Source organism: Centrocercus urophasianus, unplaced genomic scaffold, assembly GCF_019232065.1.
Source record: "Centrocercus urophasianus isolate 14NV4802_14NV808 unplaced genomic scaffold, USGS_Curo_1.0 seq_31, whole genome shotgun sequence".
NCBI classification, from domain to species: Eukaryota; Metazoa; Chordata; class Aves; order Galliformes; family Phasianidae; genus Centrocercus; species Centrocercus urophasianus.
Window position 1 is genome coordinate 9,144,605 of NW_024884878.1, and position 21,827 is coordinate 9,166,431.

At 40.5% G+C, this 21,827-nt stretch overlaps 1 protein-coding gene across 1 annotated transcript in view; it reads left to right on the forward strand.

Annotated features, from left to right (window-relative positions):
- The first annotated feature begins 813 nt into the window (after positions 1-813).
- MCCC2 (methylcrotonyl-CoA carboxylase subunit 2) overlaps positions 814-21,827 on the forward strand; it is a 34,043-nt gene continuing 13,029 nt past the window's right edge. The window contains exons 1-8 of the mRNA XM_042829417.1: positions 814-933; positions 4,014-4,080; positions 7,468-7,552; positions 7,791-7,892; positions 8,495-8,622; positions 12,462-12,574; positions 15,637-15,750; positions 21,464-21,528. Of these exons, the coding sequence (XP_042685351.1) occupies positions 814-933; positions 4,014-4,080; positions 7,468-7,552; positions 7,791-7,892; positions 8,495-8,622; positions 12,462-12,574; positions 15,637-15,750; positions 21,464-21,528 (794 nt within the window). The remainder of the gene's footprint in view (positions 934-4,013; positions 4,081-7,467; positions 7,553-7,790; positions 7,893-8,494; positions 8,623-12,461; positions 12,575-15,636; positions 15,751-21,463; positions 21,529-21,827) is intronic.

Here is a 21,827-nt window from a genome sequence, read left to right on the forward strand (position 1 = left end):
TCTGAACAGCATATTGTCAAAAGAAAGACTAAACAAACAAAAACCCGACACACATAAAGATAATCCACCACCATCAGTCTGTGCTTGGAAATCTCAGCTCTTTTGTTCTGCCTAACACATTTAACTTGAAACGTTTGATGTAAACATTAGGAAATAGATGAGTGTATGCGTTAAGTTCAATGTATACCTTGCAGACACTTCATTTAATCAGATGCTTAGTTCTTGACTGTGTGGCATGTTTCAATCCTGTTTGCACTGACATAGCCTAAGAATGCATTTCTGGGGATCTGGCTATGAAATAATTGCCGTATTTTCTGAGCTGATAACCATTGCGCATTTCATTGCGTGCAGTTTGCATTTGTATTACAGGATACAAAATAACTGTTCATTCCTAAGATTTAAGGTGCCTTACCTATCTTGTTCATTGAGGCCGCGCTTTCTGTTCCCTCCATTTGCACTTTGTTTCGAAGAACATTTTGAATAGAGGCGAGAGAAGGTCGCGTTGTGTTCTGTACCGGAGGAGGGTATGGCAATGGAAGAGCTGCGCGATGGGATCTCCGCGGGACTTCTGCCTGTATAATCGCCAACGCGCTTTCTGTTTGAAAGAAAGTTGTCGTGTAAACTATGTAAATAAATTATTTTATATGACTCCCGTGCTCGTTCCCGCGCTGTTTATCACGCGTTCCAACCGCAACGTCACGTTTTCCTCGCGGCTCCGCCGGGCGCGGCTGAGGGCGGGCGGCCCCTCCGCCCATTGGCTGCTGCGGTAGGAGTGGCGGCAGCGGGCGGCGCGGCCGGCACTGTGGGGCCGCCATGCTGCTGGGCCGCTGCCGCCTCCTCTTCCGCGCCTCTGCCGTCCGCCCGGCCCGCGCCTGCTATGGCGAGGCGGCGGCGGTGGGCTCGCGGCCCGACGCGGGCTCCCCGCTCTACCAGGTAGGCTGGTACCGCGGGGGCTCGGGGCGAGCCTTTGCGCCTCGGTGCTCCTCGGTGTCCCCGAGCGAACCCTCCGTCGTTACGAAGCGCGGCGCTTCCCAGAGCTGGGAGCTCCCTGCCGTTTGTTGGCGGCTCCCTTCCTCGAGAGAGGGGGAGGGGCTGGCGCGCAGTGCCCGGGGTGCCCGCAGAAGGCGTTCTCCTTGGGGAGGAGATGCGGGTGGAGTTAAATCCCACCGCCGTGAAGCGTTGTAAATCGCCTCGTATCGATGCTACATGGGAAAGTTGTGTTGCTGTTGTGGAGAACAGGGCGGTTTTAGGAGCGGGTCGGAGCTGATGGGAAGAAATGTGAAACACTTCATGCAGTTCTGAATGTGGCTTTGCAGAAACCGAGCTGCAGAAACTTCCGTGGGACACCAGCGTGTGCATTTGTACATGCCAGTCTTCGTTGTACAAATGTGTTTGTATGCACGAATATAAACGTGTATAATGGCGCATAATACGTGCACGTGGATTTGCGTCTGCAAACAAACAAGCAGAAAAACAGCAGTTTAATAAATGTGTTCACTCAGCTAAGCTGTCAGTGGATTTGCATTTGTGTGTGCACCTTTAAATCCCAAAAGCCAAGGCTGGGTAAATCCTTGTAGAACGCTTTATTTTTACTTCCATGTCTAGCTTTTGTGTATGTCGGCAGCAGTTTTCAATCTGACTTAATGCAGGAAAAGCTGCTGGACAAGCCCACCTTGGAGGAGTGTGTGCTACATCATTCAAGCAGTAACAGAGCTGGTAGTGTTAGTGCTAAGTCTAATTAGTGCAGCAGTGTAAGTGCACATGGTGCTTTACAGACACGAAGTGCTGCGAGGTGTTAAAGAATCTGAAAAAAATATTGGTATGCAGAGAAAAACAGTGCAAACAGAGGAGAGCGTAGCAGTGTGTGATGAAGGTCTCGCCTCCTGTAGCTGGTGTCTGCCCTTCTGGCTGTCAGTTTAGCCAGACAGGTTGGCCTTCATAATGTACACTGTCTGTAAAGCTAGACATGTGAAAATGTAGTTTAGCAGTGAGTCTAAATTCTGGAAAACAGAGGAGAATCTGTGTGAAGGCTCTCAGGATTAGCTCTTACAGCTGCCTTGCTTAGGTAGCAGTAATTCACTTAGCTCATTAGGATCTTAGGATCAGTCTGTAACTTTCACTTCTTGATTCTGCTTTGAGTTCCTAGGAGCCCTCACACTAAGAGCAGAGTTTTATAGACTCTACTGGTGCAAAAGCAGGTTTACAGAAGGAAGATGTGTCCATTCACTTGCATTTTTGGCATTAAGAGGCCAAAAAGATACGGCAGAGCTAGTTTGATCCTGTGTGGAGCCATTTCTGTGTGTGTTCAAAACCTATACGCATCCTTGCTTTTCCTTTGTAATATGCAGAAATGTCTTGTGGTTAAAAGACATGAAAGATAAGGTCAGAAATTAATTCAAGTATTGGAGCAAGATATTTTTACTGATGGCATAAGAAATTCTTTCATGAATTTTCCTGCAGGAGAGTAGATAAAATAACTACAGAAGTTGTTAATCTGGAATCAGATAGGTAAGACTGTGATTGCTGTGCCCCTTTTAATTCCCTGTGCCATTTTTAGCTGGATTTTTTTCCTATTTCAAGATGAATATTTAATCCCAGTATTGTGTGAAGAAGCTGAGTGTGCTGTGACAGAGCTTTACAAGTATGGATTTAAAGTTGGTCTTTTGAGGGACGAAGATCAGGGTTTGTTTCCTTCAGTGGTGAGTGACAGCAGTCAGACAAACAAACGTGGCTGATTTGTTCTTATTTTCCGGTCACCGAACCTCCAGTAGGCCATTCCTGTGTCATTCAGCTGAGGAAGAAAAGAGCAGCTGCACAGTAACAGATGGATGAAGGTCCAGTCTGTGCACTGTGCTGCATGCGCTCCGCCCAGAGCCCAGGGTGGCACACACTGACCTGTTGCTGCAGTGTCCTCTTCTGGTGGAGGATGTCTGAGTGTTGATCTCACCCATCAGCCACGTGTGCCAGCTGGTGGAATTGCTAGGGCCAAGGGGCAAGAAGTGCTTCCTTTGCAAAGTCCTTCTGGACAGCTAAACCACTCTGAGAGCATTGGCCTGTGTGTGTGTTTTCATTCTGTTTGCCCTTCACACTGTGGTGCCTTTCAGTGATTGAGAGCTGGAGAAACTGAACTACAGCACTTGCTACTTACTAGGGTAACCCTAGTTCTGTGTTCACCTCTGAATATAAAGCTTCCAGATTATTATTTTTTTTCTCTCAAATTAGGCTTTAGTATCTTCTAAATGAGCAATAGACAGCACTGATTTTTCTCATGCTGCAGTTGATAAACCTTTTTGCTGTGTTGCAGTTACCCTTCTCAAAGAAGTTACATAGTTCTTAACATATCTGAAAAGCCTCATTAAGGTTGACTAATACCTTTTAATCCTGAAAAAGTGGTAAAAGCGACTGTAAGGACACTGGTGGTGAGCTGACTACTGGATAACTCATACCCAAAGCTACAAGAGCCTTTGTTATTCTAAGAGGAGTATTGGCAAGAAGGTCACACTTTCCTGCTTTTGAAAACCTTATGTTTATATTTGTGTTCTATTTAAATAGAGAATACAGACGTTTTTGCCAAGTTAATTCACTCTAGGTCATTCATCTTCTGGCACAAGAGGCACAGCAGCACTTCATTTGAGTACCTATGATTTATTTTACAAAGTTATATTTGTGAAAGGCAAATAAACACACACCAAGTTAACAAAATCTGAAAAATAAAGTTTGAACTCTGTAATGACAAATTTTGGTATTGGTTCATTAAGCTTAGAGTGGGCTTTTACAGTTCAAACATAGAGTTTTTTGTGAAGCTTGTGTATTAAATGCCTTGGGATGACATAAGGAAACCCACATACGGGTAGAAATGTTATTTCTTTAAAGACAACACAGAGCAAGTATTTAATAAAGTAAGTAGAAAATTTGAAAAGAAATTAATGTTGCATACTGTTTTCTGTGTTTCTTTATTAAAGCATCATTCTGTCACCTATGGTTGAACTTGAAACGTTTGTTTCCCCATTTAGGAAAACTATGAACGAATGAAAGCCCTGGTCACTAAACTCCAAGAAGAAGCAGAAAAAATCAGATTAGGTAAGTGTGCTAGTCCAGATTTTAGAAGGCTTGTTAAAACTATTGCTCAAATAGAGTGCTTTTCCTTTCTTTGTAATTATTTTTCCCTTTAGTTGTATGTTTACTGATCGTTCAGATACAACATGCTAGATGGATTGTAAGAGTCATACAGAAATGTGTGGCATCTGTTTAAATCTTGTTTCATCAGCTGAAAACCTTGGAGTTTATATCCAGGTGAGCTTGGTTGAAAATTTAGTTGATTTTTTTTTTTTTTTTTAAAGTAACTGAGTTTAAATAAGAAAAAAGTCCGTGGCATTGGTACTAGTGCATCACAGTATTTAGTTAATGCATTTGCTTGTCAGGTGGGTTAGGTCTATCCTAATGCTGCAGATAAATTACTGGGAAAATGAAATAAATTGAAGCAGGGCTGATATAATCAAAAGATTAATTTCATTCCTAATGAGGCACAAAGTAAGCAAAGTAAATAATGAAAACTGGGTGTTTAGAGTTGTTTAATTTTTTGTAATATCACTGGAAAGTATGTTTCTTTAATAAATTTAATGGCAGTATGTTAAAAATAGACAAGACTATTAACAAAAGGCTTTTACTGCTGCACTTTCCTCTTTACCTGCTTCTTTGCTTCATCCTCCCACCTGCTTTTACAACAGGTTGGTGTGACAAGTGTGCTTTTGTTCAAGTTGCCTGTTTGTCTTTTCACTTGTAAAGGGATTCACAAAGACCCCTGGTGTCGTTTTGCTGGCAAATTTATACCAGTTTGGAAGGTTGAAATATCTCTATTTCAGCGTCTTAACTGCTTAAACCTCCTGAATTAATTCCAGTTGACTGAAGATAAGAAAAAAGGTTACAGATGCTTAAAGCACTCAGCTTTAACTCTCTCTCTAGCAGCGTTCATTGTGGTAACATACTGTATGCTGCTTCTTATATAATGTGATCTCTTCTGTGGTTTTAGAGGAGCACATTTAAGATCATGAGCTTTCTGCTTTTTCTTACTTGCTGTATATGAAAACTCTAGACTTTCATCAAGATATGTTGAATCCCATAGATTCCCTGTTTTGTATGAGTGTAGAGACCATTCAGTAATTCTTTGTGTGGCTTATCAGTTAATGGTCCTGACCTTCTTCACTGCTGCATCTTTTCTGTTCTTGCTTATCATATGATAGAAGACTAAAGCCTCAGAGTTGCTCTGCCAGGGTGTTAAAATATGTACCTTGTGAATGATTGCTTCACCTGTCTTACAGGTGTATGAGGAGAATTGGATATATACACTGAGGAGTTTTGAGGGATAGCTGCAAACTCTTTTTCTTTCTAAGAGCTGTCTTTTGGAGAAGGACATCTTGACAGAGTTCTTTTTAATATATGTTTCATTCCTTGTTGTTCTCTGAGTGGGACTCTTGTAAACCCATACAATCTACCTTGTAATCCCAAGCAACAGGAAGAGAATCCCAAAGAATTTACAGGCTGTAACAAGTAGATTTCTGTTGTCAAGCAAAAGAAGCAACTGAGGTACTCCTTGTCTCTGTGAAGAGCGGCAGTCAGAGCCTGTTTGAAACATTAAGTTGAAATCTAGTAGGCATCGCTGTAGAGGAGCTGTTGAGGAGGAGCTGTCAGGTTAAATGACCCCAGTTTGTTTCATCGTTAGGGAGGCTGCTCCAGGATGGGGGTTACTGTAGCGTTGATTGAACTTCTCAGTTCTGGAAGAGAAACTAATAGAAGATCTCTAAGGCCTGCAGGGCAAGCATTTATGATTAGCGTGAGGAGAGCAGGGATGACAAAAATCGTGGGATGGAAAATGGTTCTTGCAGCAGCACTGCAAGTGTAAATGGGAAAGGTAAGATGGTATCTGCCAAGGTCAGGTAAAACACTGTGGTAGTCATGATGTGGGATGGTGAGAATATTAGCTTTGTGGGTAGATATGAAATGTTGGAGAGACTTGTGCAGAAAGAGACCTGTTTAGAAAGCATGTGCAAGGTTTAGGCTGGATATGCAGACCTAATGAGTGTACTGAATCAGAAATAAGCTGTGGACTTTCTGGTCTGCCTACTTTGTGGGAAGTTATGTCTTAGTTTCAGCTGGGATGGAATTGTTTTGATTAGAGTATCTGATGTGATGTTATGTTTTGGTTCTAAGAGAAAAACAGTGTTGATAACACACTGATGTTTATAGCTACTGCTGAGCAGTGTTGTACAGAGCAGAGGCTGTTCACAGCCAAGGGCCCAAGGAGCTGGGAGAGAGCAGAAGTGGCTTAGCTGACTTTAACTAAGACAGAGGGATATTCCATGCCATCTGACATCATGCAGAAGGAATTTTGAAGGGGGTGGGAGTTGATTTATTTTTTTCTCTTCCACTGCTTGGGAGGCAAGCTGGGCATCAGTCAGAAGGTGGCAAGCAATTGCTTGAGCACTACTTGTTGCATACACTGATAAATATATATAGTGATAGCTATTATCCTTTTCCTTTTTTCTATCTTAGTAAAGAGTTTTATCTCAACCCACAAGTTCTGCCTTTTTTTTTTTTTTTCCCAATTCTCTCCCCTGTCCCACTGGGATGGGGGGAGTGAGCAAACTACTGGTGCTTAGCTGTCTGCCAGGTTAAACCACAACATATAGTGGTTAAGGAAGGAGGTAACAAGGAAGGTCTGACCGGTAGGCTTAACAGCTCTGTTGCAGCAATGCTTAGCTGACAAGTACAGAAGTCTCAGGAGAAATGTTAGCAAGAAAGCAAGTTCTTTACTTTGGACAGGGGGAGACAATTTTAGCTTGACAGGGTGGATCAGTGATCTGTCTACATAAATGCACTGTTTATATAAGCTGTTGCTATAAAGGGGCTGAGATGTGTCAACGGATGTGAAACTGAGATGTCTCAAGCATTGAATGATACAAAGCTCTGGAGAGCAAAAGATATGATTTAGGTTGGCCTCAAGTAAAAGGTTGAAATGAAGCAAAGATAAGTAAACTTTGATATTAAATGTCGTGTTTCTGAAATCTGTTGCTTACTGTTTTGAAGTAATCTGAGGAGATGGATCCTCATTGGATTGGCTCTTTGAAGATTGGATTCAGCATAGCTATTTTGAACTCATTTGGAGAAGCTTACTGCTGTCCTTTCCTCTGTGAATTTGTGTTTTCATTTGGAGGGAAAGCTTCAGACAACTGTTTATTAGTGTCTTTGCTTCAAGACTGGCAAGGAAGGAAGAATAAGTTCTGGAAGGCAAGCATGTGTATCGATATCTTAAATCTGTTTGAAGTGAAAAATGTTATTTATTGAATGCATTATTAAAGTCCATACACAGAAAACTGGAAACTCTTCAGTGCTTCTGTTCTGAATTTTAATATAACTGGTGATTTATCTGTCTGTTCTCAGTAAGCCTAATGCATGACTCTTGTATCACAGGAGGTGGAGAAAAAGCTCGTAAGCTTCACACATCAAGAGGAAAGTTGTTACCCAGAGAGAGAATTGACAGACTGATTGATCCAGGGTGAGTACTTTCTCTTTTTAAAAACACATCAAATTCTCTTTCACAGGTAATGTTCTAGGAGCTTTATTTTCTTATTAGTTTCTGTCACCATTTGGAATTTTAGTTTTTTGAAATACTCATCTGTTGGGTTTTTTTAATCACATCTTAGAAAATTGAATCTTATAAGTGAGGTTCACTGGCGACTCATTATTAGACTGATGGATGTTTAAAATCTTGTTACGGTATTTGTCATTATTAGGTCTCCATTCTTGGAATTCTCCCAGTTTGCAGGCTACCAGCTGTATGGTAATGAAGAGGTTCCAGCAGGAGGTATTATCACAGGCATTGGACGAGTATCTGGGTGAGAGATGCAAGTGATTTATATTATTGATCACGTATTATGATTGGTGTTAAGAAAAGAAGGAAGAAGGTGTTGTTTTCTTCAGTTTCCAATATTAAGCTACTAGCTTTTTTAAGTATTTTATTTCAAACATCCAAAAAATCAGCGAAGTAAGCATCTTAATTCGTTCAGTCTTGTCTAAAAGAATTGATTTTTTTTCAGTTAGTGTTTAGCCTGTTGAAGTTAGACAGGCGTAGACTTTCTGTTGTCTGGTGAAATAAAGAGATTAGTGAATCAGTAAAGCAATTTGCAAAAAAGAGGACTGGATTCTAGGCTGAGAATTAGTTTTGCTTACTAGACGTAGCACTGAAACAATTGTTGAAAATGAATATGACACTAGGCAGCATTTCTTTGGGGAATTAAGGAACTGTGAAGCAGAGTGTTGTAGTGCTGAGACTGCTGTTACTATGTGCATTGGAAGGGAATGCTTCCAATTGAGGAGGGCTGCTCTCTTGACCATCCCGGAGGTTTCATGTGTCTTCGTCACGTTGCAGCTCTTAAGCAACTAATGTATTTATTTACTACAGATACATTTATCTCCCATAAACTTGCTTTATTTTTAGGGTGGAATGTTTGATTGTTGCCAATGATGCAACTGTCAAAGGTGGTACCTACTATCCCATCACTGTTAAAAAACACTTACGTGCTCAAGAAATTGCAATGCAAAACCATCTGCCTTGCATATATTTGGGTAAGTCACATTGCAGAAACAACAAGTAATCCTTGTCAAGGGCATCTCATAACCTCTGGGTAAAACACTGCTGCTTTTAATAAGTATTACCGAGACTGATGAATCTCCAGATATGACTAACCAGGTATGTATTTCAGTTACATTTGTCCAGATGCATTTTCACAATGCCATGTTACTTCTGCAGATTAGCAGCAAGTCTTGCTATGCCACCTTCTCAACACAAATGTAGAGCTGGTTTCACAGAACACAGATGTAGTCGTGCCACTTTTATCACTTCATTTTTATTCATGTTCTTTCCTTCTGTCATTCATGGCTATCAATCCCATAGTGTTGCCTGAATGTTCTTAGTGTGTTAGAGAACAGTACCTGGTTTTATAGAAATACTATTTGTAGGAATTCTATGTAGTGCTGTCTGCCTTTCATTCTCAAATCCCAGTCTAGTACCTTGAATTCACTAACTAACTTCAGCCAAATTACTGTGAGATTTCATAGAGTATGTAGGCCAATTGATTTTGTGTATGTAAGGAAGCATTAGAGTACAGAGTAATTATCTTTGTATTGTCCCTATTAGAAAAACAGGATGGTTTAGTCCTCTGTTCTGCTCGGCATAGCGGCTCAAAGGCATTGATTGGTTCACCACTGAGGACACTTAACTAAAAAGTCAGCATAAAGATAGGTAGGTCCTGGCTGGTGACAGCATGTGAAGGATTAGGAGAAATGTGAACTTGAAAGTGTTGGTGGAGTGGACAGGGTGACAGCATGGATGGAGGCTTTGTAGAGTTGTCATACTGCAGTGGAAGGTGTTTTAAAGAAAAGAGGAGGGCTGTAATTATTGTTTGAGATTGTTGTTCATGAAAGCTGTAAGAAATTTAGCCTTGCTGTTTGCAAAAAAGCTATTACTTCTCTTTTAGTCTGACTAACAACTTCTGTGTGTCCAGACAGCTCTTACCTTTTAGTGAATGTATCAGTGAGCAAAACTGTGTCATGCTGCCATTTTAAGTCCTAATGGAACTATGGACAGGAAATATGGGACATAGGTTTGTCTTTGAAAAATGTGTTGGAAATAGATATCCAACTCAGCAGGGCACCAGCAATGAAAAAAGGTTCCTGGAATGTGTTGATAAATTCCTTTTCCAAATGGTACAGGAACCCACCAGAAAAGGTGCTACACTGGACCTTGTCCTCATCAACAAGAAGGGGCTGGTGAGTAATATGAAGTTCAAGGGCAGCCTTGCTGCAGGGACCATGATATCATGGACTTCAAGATCCTCAGGATGTCAAAGAAGGTGCAAGTAGCAAGCTTGCTACTCTGAATTTCAGGAGAGCAGACTTTTCCCTTGGCAGGGAACTGCCTGGCAAGGTGACATGGAGTAGTGCCCTGGAAGGAAGAGGGGTCCAAGAAAGCTGGTCAGCATTCAAGGACTATCTCCTCTAAATCCAGAAGCAGTGCATCCCAAGAAAAGGAAAGGCAGGCAAGGTTGCCAGTAGGCCTCCATGAATCAAAAAGGACCTCCTGGGCTTAGGTGCAAAAAGAAAGTCCAAATGGAGTAGAACCATTACCTGGAAGGACTACAAAGAAGCTGTCTGAGAAGCCAGGGATCAGGTTGAGAAAGCTAAAAGTTGGTTAGAATTAAATCTAGCCAGGGATATTAAGAGGAGCAAGAAGAAATTTTACAAGTATTTTGGTGATAAAAGGAAGACCACGGAGGATGTGAACCCTCTCCAGAAGGAAAGTGGATACCTTGCCACAAGGAAAGCTGAGGTACTCATTGATCTGTTTGCCTCAGTCTTCACCAGTGAGGGCTCTAGTCACAGCGCCCAAGCTGTAATAATCAAAGGTAGGAACTTGGATAAGGAAGGTCTGCCTGCTGTAAGTGAAGATGAGGTTTGAGACCACCTTAAGAACCTCAAGATCCATGGAACCTGATGAGGTCCATCCAGGAGTTCTGAGGGGACTGGCAGATGAAGTTGCTGAGCTGCTTTCCATCATATTTGAAAGGTCGTGGCAGTCTGGTGAAGTTCCCACTGATTGGAGAAGGGGAAACATAACTTCCGTTTTCAAGAAAGGCAAAAATAGAAGATCGGGAACTACAGGACAGTCAGTCTCTCCTCTGTGCCTTGCAAGATCGTGGAGAAGATCCTCCTGAAGGTCCAAAAGAGGCACATGGAAAATACAGATGAGGTGATCGGTGGTAAACAGCACAGCTTTACCAAGAGCAAGTCCTGCCTGACAAACTTGGTAGCCTTTTATGATGGAGTAACGGTGTCAGTGGATAAAGGAAGGGCAACTGTCTCTGAATTGAAGAAAAAGGGATTTGAGGAATGGACCAGTCAGTGAATTAAGGAATTGGCTGGATGATTGCACAGAGATTTGCCACCAACAGCTCAGTGTCCAAGTGGAGATCAGTGATGAGTGGAGTTCCTCAGGGATCGGTGCTGGGACCAGTGCTGTTTGACATCTTTCTGGGTGACATGGACAGTGGGATCGAGTGCACCCTCAGCAAGTTTACAGGTGATGCCACCCTGAGAGGAAGTGTCTGCCTGCCTGAGGGCAGGAAGGTCCTGCAGTAGGATCTGGGCAGACTGGATAACTGGGCTGAGACCAATTGTATGAGCTTTGCTAAGACCAGTTACCAGGTCCTGCAATTTGGCCGCAGCAACTCCGTGCAGGAGGTTGGAACTAGATGCTCTGAAGGGTCTCTTCCAAGCCAGTCCATTCTATGATTCTGTGAAGTCAGTTTTTGTATTCCAACTTTGAGTTGTATAGTCATTGTGTACATTCTGCCTGTCAAGGAACTCACCTGTGCTTGTGTCAGTTCATTTCAATAGTGAGATCAAGAGGCAGTGGTCTGTATTCAGCCAGCACTTTAAACATGTCATTTCCATGCCATTTGATTTTCTGTTTCCATCAGTAGTCCCCATGTAGATGTTCATTGCCTGATGAGGACACTGGGTGCCATTTGTCACTGACAGTCAGTCACTTGTGCATTTTCTTTCGTGTTCAGGCATTGGCTACTGCACTACACTGGCAGTAGTGACCAGGTTGGAGTTTGTGTCATTGCCAGAGTTGATGTTGCATTTGAGAGAGTTGTACAAGAGCAGAATAAAGAATCAAAGCTCTGCTTCACAGTAGAGCTGAATTTGGGAGATTATTGGCATGCACATGATAATGTGCATGTAGACTGTTGCTCAGGAAGAGAACTTGGCAGAAACCAAAGTGGTTAGAGGCGCTTGGCATTTGTGTGCATTTCTTTCTCATCTTCTGTTCTTCAGAATCTTTTGATATGTTTTCATGTTTCTGGAGTGGAACAAAAGCTGAAGTCAGCGACCTGTAATTTGTAAAGCACATCATGAAGCAAGGGCGTGTAAAAATGAAGCTTCTGAACACAGTAAAAGGTCTTCAATGTGTCTGGATAATCAGTGTGTGAAACTACTCATGTTATGTATTTCAAGGGCATTTAGTGGTAGTTTCTTCTTCAGAACTTGTGATAGACTCACAACAGAAAAATAGATTTTAAGATGCATGCCGAAAGTGTTCTTAGTTTAGATGCTTTGCACTAAGATGAATTTAAAAGTTTATGTAAGGAATTTGGATTGCATCTCAGCACTACTGAGGGTCTTTTTTGTTGGGGGGAGAGTGGATGTTAGTTGCTTAATTGCATATGTGATGTTGCTAGCATTACATTTTCAAGAAGTGTATCATAACATACCTAGATTAATGACAATGCATGCAACATTAGCATGTGGTGGCTATTTTAAATAACATGCAGATGTTTTACTACTAACTTCTGTATGTGACACTGTTCAAAGATGTGTTCATGTGTTTTCATCTACTGTAGTTGATTCTGGAGGAGCAAATTTACCTCGGCAAGCAGAAGTGTTTCCAGATCGAGATCATTTTGGTCGTATTTTCTATAATCAAGCAATCATGTCTTCTCAAGGAATTCCACAGGTAATTTGCTTTAACTTGAGGTTGAAATGTATTAATTAGTTCTTATGCTTGCTGCTTTTCTCTGATTTCGGGGTTTATACCAGTGCTTTATTTTAGACAGCATAGAGTTGTGCTGACCCGATGACCCAGTCTGGAGATTAGAGGCACTGTAAACATATTAACTATCCACAGAAAGTCATCATTTTGAAATGGCTGTCTTCTTTCTTGGCCTTAATGTTGATTGCATGACCTACCTGCTCCTATCTTGAAGTGGGAGAAAAGAGAACTTGACAGTATGGTAAGTAGGTTTGTGTAAGGAAGCAGTAAAAAATCTCTTGAAACAGTTGATTATTCTGCATCATTGCTATAAAGGTGAGGACCCCTTTGATGATGGCTAGTAAATGAGACTTACTTTTTACTAAGAGTGGTATGTGTGTATTTATATAGCCATTATATATATGGATCACTGTATAATAAAGCTGCTCTGACATTGAAGTCGTTTTCTAAAGTATTAATGATGCATAGAATCATTGTGACTTTTAGTCACAGTTCCTGGATTTAGAAATGGTTTTGTGTCATGGATATTTCAGGAATGTGTTGAGGACCATTTTTTTGATGCAGGTGGCCAACTAGGAGAGGTGCTCTAGTAGGTCTGTTACTCATGAAAAGCGTAGAGCTTTTTGAGGATCTAAGTGCTGATGGCAGCCTTGGTGGGGTGCAGAGGGTAAGATCCAGATGTAAGTGAAGAAGGTAAGTAGAAAGATAAAGACCCAGGACTGTAGCAGCTTTGGCTTGCCAAGGGATCTGTCAGCTGGCACCTGTGGAAGGCCACAAGGAGGGCAGAAGAGTCTTTGAAGATAACCACGTCCAAACACCGGAACTTTCTGTCCTGGTGTACAGCAAAGTAAACCAGTTTCTTTCTGTGAAGTTGCTGCCTGGTAAGCTCCTGGCCTCTTCCCGTGCTTACACAGCTCTGTCATTTATCCCCTTTGCAGGCTGAACAATTCAACTTTACTTAGCAGTTCCTGATGCGAGTGTTTTACATTTCTGATCATCCTTGTTTATTTTCTCTGTATCGTCAGATTCTGTTACATATTTTCTGAAATGAACAAAGGACTTTATTGTTAAAGGAGACTCACATGGCTGTTGTATTGAAAGATTTTTTTTTTTAGTTTCAATGACTTAACGGAGTCTGGGGACTCTGGTCATTATCTGGTATTCTAGAAGGAGTTTTTAGATCTCATGTCGAAGATGAATATGTAAACCAAATTAGTACGGCTGAAATTACTGAGGTTATGCAGGACCTTGCTTGAAAGTCCTGTCCCTTAAGTCATGCTGCTGTTTTTAGATATACCTTGAAACAACATTCATGCACTTATAAAGTCCAGAATTATCTCTGTAGTGCTTCGTTAGCGTAGCACTGTAGACTGACAGTGACCTTAATCAAAATTAAGTGTTTGAAGGGTTTGCCTTTTAATTATGCACTTACTGTTTGGTATGATGTGGATAAAAGTAATTTTCTTGAAATGACACTAATGAAAATTTTACTTTCTTAAAGTATTTATAGAGGGCTGAGGATGGAAACAACTTTTCAGTTCTTGAAGTTATTCCTTCATTTAAAATACATAATGAATGTGTTTAAGGATTGTTTCTTTCATTTGTTTCATTTCAGAAGAGCACTATTAGCCTTTGTAAATCTGCTATTGATTCTGTGTTAACAGACTGTGGTAGCTAGAATCATCTTCCCTGTCTGAGAGGATGCATCATTAGGAAGTAGTATTAATTAGGAAATAGCACTGCTTGTGATTTCTGCTCACATTAATTCTTCAAGCATAGGAGCTTGGAAATTGTTTTTATCAGCTGTTACTATGGCTGAAGGTCTGTTTCATCAGTTCACTCATCAGCCTGTCTCAATTTTGACCATACAGTAATTGCTTTTTTTCGCTTATTTTTTTTCCCAGTTGCCTGCGCTGCTTTTAATTTCTCCCTCCACTTTTACCTGTGACTAATTTATTATACTCCTACTGCAGCTTTAAATTGCTCTGATGTCTGTATAGCTGTGAATCACAGTGCAGTGATTAGCTTCACATTAGCTGCTTCTTATGCTCTCTCATACTCATGTGGCATGGATGCAACAAGAAAGCTGAACTGCTGATTTTTATTGCTTTTTTAGGTAATTTTCAGTGAATTAATTCTGGGAATTAAGTCAGAACATAGCATTGGTTAGAAAATTTGAGGCTGTGCTTTTTAACAGGCTGACTTTAATTTTGCAGTATGTAGATAATCCAATACATGCATTAGAGAAAATAAGACCTGAATTAAATTTAAACACACCTATGTTTTTCAGCATGAGCAAAAAGTTAAGAGTAACTTCTCTTTCAGGATTGTTTGCTGCTGCAGTGTTCATTATGTATGAGATCAAGTCAGTGTGTGGTTTTTTGTTTTTTGTTTTGAATGTCACCAGAATACTACCAGTGGAAGCTGGATACTGGTTGATATTAAAATTACACATAAGAGTGAAGCAGATATTATTTGTGCTGAAGCAAATAATGAGTTAAATAACACACCCTGAAGGAGCAGAGCTACTGTGGCATAGGTTTGTCAGCACTGATGCACTGATGCACTGCATGTACTTAGTAGATGTGAGGAGTCTTCTTCAAAGGCTGCTAACAGTGTTAGAATTACACTGATAAGCAACTTCTTCCTTGAGTTAAGTGTGAATACCAGGAGCAGTTTCCACATTTCACCGTCACAGTTCAGTGGCCAAGACAGATTCCTTGGTAGAATGTAAGCCTCTTCAAATACTTCATATGTGTAACTTACAGTACTTCCTATGTGAATTTTCATGTGGGGAGGTTTAAAGGCAGAGTGTCAAAGACTGTTGAAAACTAGAGAGATGCCCTGTTGTTTTTTGCTTTTGAATAAAAGCTGAAATATTGTGTTTGTCGTGTCAAGCAAAAGTAATCTTACAGTGTTGTCCAACAGCCTAAGATCAATACAATCTATAATAGTAGCTGTGTGCTCACATTTTCTGGATTAAGGGTTGAGCAATTATTAACTCATGTTTTTTGTTTCCCTACTAGGTAGCAGTAGTGATGGGATCCTGCACAGCAGGAGGCGCGTACGTACCTGCAATGGCTGATGAGAGCATCATTGTTGGCAAACAGGGGACCATATTCTTGGGAGGGCCACCACTGGTAAGCATAGGGAGGTTTTTGGTAACACAGCTCATTACACTGCTGACTGCTCTGCACAGCTTAAGCTGTTCAGCCCTATTTTGACAAGATGTTTTCAGATCTTCTCTAGGATATTTTGCATTTTTTAAATATATCTCAATGCTTACACTGTAAGTGAAAACTTTGATCTTAGTTACAACAATATATGTATGAATAGATAAGACTTTGTTAAGGTGATTTTATAATATTTATTTAGGTTGCTACGTACACTGTAAAAAATGTCTTCCATATTCAATTGTGTAGGTTCTAGGTTTGACTTGAAATAAAAAATGAAAACATGCATATTATATTGAACACTCTGGATCAGAGAACTTCAGAAGATGGACTAATGTGCTATATTTGATGTCAGTTTAGAGACATAGGCTTGCACTAGTGATGGCTTTTGTCATCATTACTTTACTTTCTTAGTAAGGAAATTGTTCGTAAGGAAACTGACCTGAGGAACTCCGGTGAATTAAGAGTTGCTTTTGTTATAGAACACAAAATGGAATTTCTGTCTGTGAAATACTGCAGCATAAGGCATCTTGGAAATTATAGTAGCTTGGCCTTGACAGAAATGGGAGCATTTTAGTAGTTTTGTTTGTTTGTTTTAAAGGACTGTAGTACTGTATGTTCTAGCATGGACTTACATGTTTTATAATGATATAAATGAGTACTGCTTTACTCAACATAAACTTTTCAAGGGGAAAAAAGGAATCTCAGGTAGTGTTAGAATAGTGCTGCAGCAAACAGATAAGACAGCATCCAGCACAATATTTCTAGTCTAGATGTAACCTGACTGGATAAACCTGCTTATTTAAAATAGTCAAAAACATTGTCTCATTGAACAATTTGGTCCTAAGCAGCACATTAGCTCTGTTTTGGTTATAGTGACTTAGAAACTTTGTGGTATTTATTTTGACAAAGCCAGGTGCAAATCAAATGTCTCTCAAAAGTTCTTCCAACTCGAGCAGGCATAAAACAAGAAATCACTTCGTTACAGCCTATCTGCTGTCAGCTAAGATAGTGCTCCACTCAGTTCTGTAGTAACTGGTGGGATTCTGCTGGAATTCACTTCTTCCCACCACTTAAGATACTGGGAAAATACATAGCAGCTCCTGTAAGCTATAGAAAAACAGCCACTTCCATGATCTTTTTTTGTCATTTCCTAAGACAAGATTGTGTTAAATCCCTTAATAGCTTGAAGAACTTACGTTGTGTAATCATGTGATGTTTACTTTTTTAGCATTGCTTTTGAAATAAAATAGGAGGCATTGGTTTTGGAGCAGCCCTTATACTCTCTTGGCTCATAACATCAGAGGCAGATATTGGTGATATGTCAGTAGAGGTCAGACATTCCTGCCAATATTCTGTTCCATGTTGTTGCCATGTGACAAATGGCAGCAGAGTGGCAATCTGACAGAATGACATCTAACATGTAAGTGCAGAGGAAGCAGAAGTGTGGAACTGAAATCTTCCATGTGGAAAAGATGGCATCCATTGACATTCATCAACACTTGGCAAATGTCTATGGAGATCAAACAGTGGATGTGAGCATGGTGAGGAGTGGGGAGGGACCCATCTGTATGTGTAGTCATAAATCTTGTAAACTGATACCTGGTTTAGAAGTGATGATAGTTCTGTCTTTTACTGCCTTCATGCACTGTGTGGGTGACAAATAATGGTTTCAGTAGCTTGTGAGAAATTCTTTTCAAAAGGAGTACACTGTGCTAGCAGTGGTGACAGTGATGTCAAGACAAGCCATGTTCTGGGAGGCACAGCCATCATACCACAGAATGAAGTGTCTCAATCAGTTCATCTGTACAAATCAGCTAATGATAGTGACAATGTGGAGAAATAGAATTTTTTTAGCTGAAAATTTGCTCTACCAGTGCTCCTGTGTGTCTGTTGTGGTTTCCATGGAAATAAAAAGGCATTACTTTCAGTGACCCCCATAGCAGCTGTGCAGACTTGTCAGGTTAGGCAGCTGAAAAATGCCAGGCCTCAAAGGAAAGACTTGCAAGGCAAGTCAGTGTCTGTGAGAATACTGCGTAGTCAGAAAGGAAGAAAGACTTTTCACTACTTTCAGAGGAAGATTTCACAACTATCCTCCCATTTAATTTGTTCTTTAGCAACCTGCAGATGCAACGATCTTTATCTTTGTGCGTATAGATCAAACTTCAATATCACCAGCTGTCAGCTTTCCTGTTGGGGAGAGGTTTTCATATTCTCACTGAAAATATTTTACTTCCTTACTGTAAGCATCAAAATTACTTCAGAGTCCCATAGAAACATCTGCTTCATGTTGTTGCAGATATTGTAGCCTTTAGTGTGTCTGCTCTGTTCCCCAAAATGTCATTCCTATATGGAAAAAAAAATTGAATTTGACTTTCCTGCTCTCTTGCCTAAAAGAAAACATCCTAAGGAAACAAAAGAAGAATCTAGTTGTAATCAGTCTAGGAATGTGTATGCTTTTTAAAAAAAAGAATTGAAAATTGCAAGTACAGTCCAAAGTGGAAAGTTTTCTCAGTATTCTTTTTAGGAGGATGGGTAGTAAAGTCTTCATGAGCAGGTAGGTATTGATAGTGAGTAGGAGCAATGTCACACAGCCAGTCTGCACTCTCCCCAAGTTACAGAATCAATAACTTTGCCAGAAATACTGCTTTGTAGCTTAGGTGCTGTACTGACGGATAGGCATTGTCATCCCATCAAAAACTTCTGATCCTTCTCTCCTCATATAAAGTTTGCTGCTTTCTCTGTTCCTTCCCTGTGGTGAAGTCTGGAGAAAAGAGAAAAGTGCAAAATTCCTGTGTATTTTTGTGCTAGGGCCTCTGTACATAGCAGCATTATCTGTTTCCAGAAATGTGATTTTTTAATAAAGTTTGTGTGCATTTCTGCTGTTGGTTTAAAATAGGGGTTTCTTTGAAAATCTGAAAACAAGTGGAGGCTGTATCTGCAGTGTCAGAGTTAAATAGTACTAACTTTATAAAAGTTCATTAAAACTGCTGTTTGTAGAATTCTCAGTGAATGGCAAACCCATGTAGAACATGTAGTCTGAAGATATAGTCTGACAAAGAGCTTGGAAACTCCATTCCATCTGATCTCTGATCCCATTCTAAAATCTTGTCAGAATTTTGCTCGCTTTCCTTCTCTTAATGTTCTTTTTTACTCAAGAGAAAGGAAGTCTTAGTTGTATTGTAAATTTGTTTTATCTGTATTGGTACAGTGTTTTGAAAGATTTGGATACGTGACCCATGGGGGGGTGCAGCCTGGCAGGAGGCACAAAGGGCAGGAAGATTGAGTTTTGTAGGTACAGCAGAAGTGAGAGAAAGGCAAGATAAGATGCAAGCCTGCTGCTGAATAGGATAATGAAACTTGTGACAACGCACATGGAAGAGGCTGGGATACTCAATGCTGTCTTCACCTCAGTCTTTACTGGCTGGATCCGTGCTCAGGAATCCCAGGTCCCTGAGGACAGAGGGAAAGACTGAAACAGAGGAGACTTCTCTGTGTAGGATGATCAAGCTACGAAGCACATGAATAGCTCAGACACAGAAAGGCCTGTGAGGTCTGATGAGAAGTCCCTGTGTACTGAGCAGCCAGGTGCATATTATTCCATGGTCATTTTTGGTCATGAAAGGGCAAGAGAAGGAATTCACGTAACTACTGGCTGAATGGCCTCACTGCAGTACTTCACAAGGAGGAACAAAATTGTTAGGGACAAGAAAGTGACTGGGTGTAGACACGTTGGATTTGCAGTAGGGAAATGGAGCCTGACCAACCAGATAGTTTTCTTTACTGAGATAATTGGCTCACTGGATGAGGAGAGAGCAGTGAATGTTGTTTATCTTGACTTTCACAAGACTTTTGATGCTGTCTCCTGGAATGACCTTAACAAACTGATGAACTGCAGACTGAATGAGATGGAATATTAAAAAAAATTGTTTAGAAGTTGTACTGAGGGGCAGGGATTGCTGGGAAATATTTGTGGTAGGTGGATGGTTGGGCTGGGTGAATTTGGAGGTCTCTGCCAACCTTGGTGATTCTGTGGATCCTGCAAGTTTGCAAATACTACAAAACTAGGAAGAGCAATGGATAGTGCAGATGGGTGTGCTGTTCAGTGGGACCCTAACCAGCTGGACAAAGGGCTGATAACAGGCTCTTGAAGTTCAATACCAGGGAAATTCTTTCTTGAAAGGAATAATGCCATGCACCAGAATAGTCTGGGGATTAACCACTTGGGAATGTCAGAAAATGCTGTGTGTTACATTGGAGAACCAAGTTAAACTTGAGCTAGCGTTGTTCTCCTGCTGCAAAGCGACTGGCAATGTCCTGGGCAGGTTTGGGCAAAGTGTTTTCAGCAAGTCAGGAGCAGTAGTTTTTTCCCTCTACTTGGCGCTGATAAGGCACATTTTGGGCACTGGCTCCAGCTCTGGGCTTCCCAGTGCAATTAAGTCATAGTCTTACTGAAGTGCATTCAGAGAAGAGTGCATCCGTGGCACATGAGAAGAGGTGAGAGCTAAGACTAGCTAGTCAACAAAAAGTCAAGAAATCTCTCTGTGTGTATGAGTACCTAGTGGGGGGAGGAAAGGATGGTGGAACCAGACATCTCTTTTGAAAAACGGCTTGTGAAGAGTCTGTGGACACAAATACAAGCAATAAAGGAGCTTCACTTTAGATACAATAAAGCACTTCTACTGTGAAGGCTGGGTGGTCGTGCAGCAGACCAAGTTACATGGAGAGATTTTAAAATCTTCATCCCTGGAGATGCTGAAAACCCATGTGTATGTGATCATAAATCTTGTAAACTGATACCTGGTTTAGAAGTGATGATAGTTTTATCTGTCTTTTACTGCCTTCATACTCTGTGTGGGTGACGAATAATGACTTCAGTAGCTTGTGAGGAATTCTTTTCAAAAGGAGTACAGCAGAGCTTGAGGGAAAGATATTTCAGTGGAAATGCGTCAAGAGGGGTTTTTGTGGGTTTTGTTTTTTTTTTTTTTTTTTTTTTTCTTACCAGCAGTAAATGATACTGCTTTATTTTAAGGAGGAATGCATTTGCTGTTAACTTATTTTGTCATATGTATGGCTTGACTTAGTTCATGCATTCCAGTTATTTTTACAGACATCATAATAGATCTGAGCAGTTTCATGCCATTATTGCATTCTTCTTAGAAAATGATTCTTATTAATTTACTGTGTTTATAATGGAAGATCTAGATCATAAAAGCTGATAGTAATTGATTGATGATCAGTGTTAAACCAAGTAACTAAAATCCACAGAATACAAGGTTGCTCAACAGAGCATTTTTTTTTTTTTTTTTAATAAAAAACGCAGGAAAGCATCACATTTTAAAGTACTTCCTTGTAAGCTGCTAAAAAAAATAAGTTTTCTGAAGTGATTGGGCATTAATGGGTAGGTATGTCCACACTAAAAGAAGATAGAGCAGCAAAGAGCAGAGTACATGGAGAGTCTTTCTCAGTAAAAACTATATATAAGTCATACACCTACCAGATCAGTAAAATTAAGTAATGTTGACAGAATTCTGTGTTGTCATATTTGAAATGCTGTGAAGGACAGTAGCTGAAGAAATATTAATGAAAAAACATTTTGCAGAGTATGATTATATTGCTGTAACTAGGCCTGTGTAAATATGAGTACAAGACAAGTGTTATTTCCCTTTCTTTGTTGTAGGTTAAAGCAGCAACAGGTGAAGAGGTATCAGCAGAGGATCTTGGTGGGGCAGATCTTCATTGCAGGTTTGAAGAAATATTTTCCCAGTGTTTACTTCTTCCATTCTTTAGTACAGTGTTTATATATATGTATTTTAATTATTATGATTTAGATTTTAAAACTGTACTTAGACCTTAAAAATTTATGATTTTCTGTTTGGTTTTCAGATAGCGATGAGTTAGAATAGTAATTTTTGAGAGGTTGCTGTGTTTTTGCAGGTAATATCACAGTTGCGAATTCCTGGACGTGACATCAAAATAGCCTGCCATTTCTTTGACAAGAGGGTGGTCAGCACTGGCAGAGGCAGCCGAGATGCTCTGTGCCT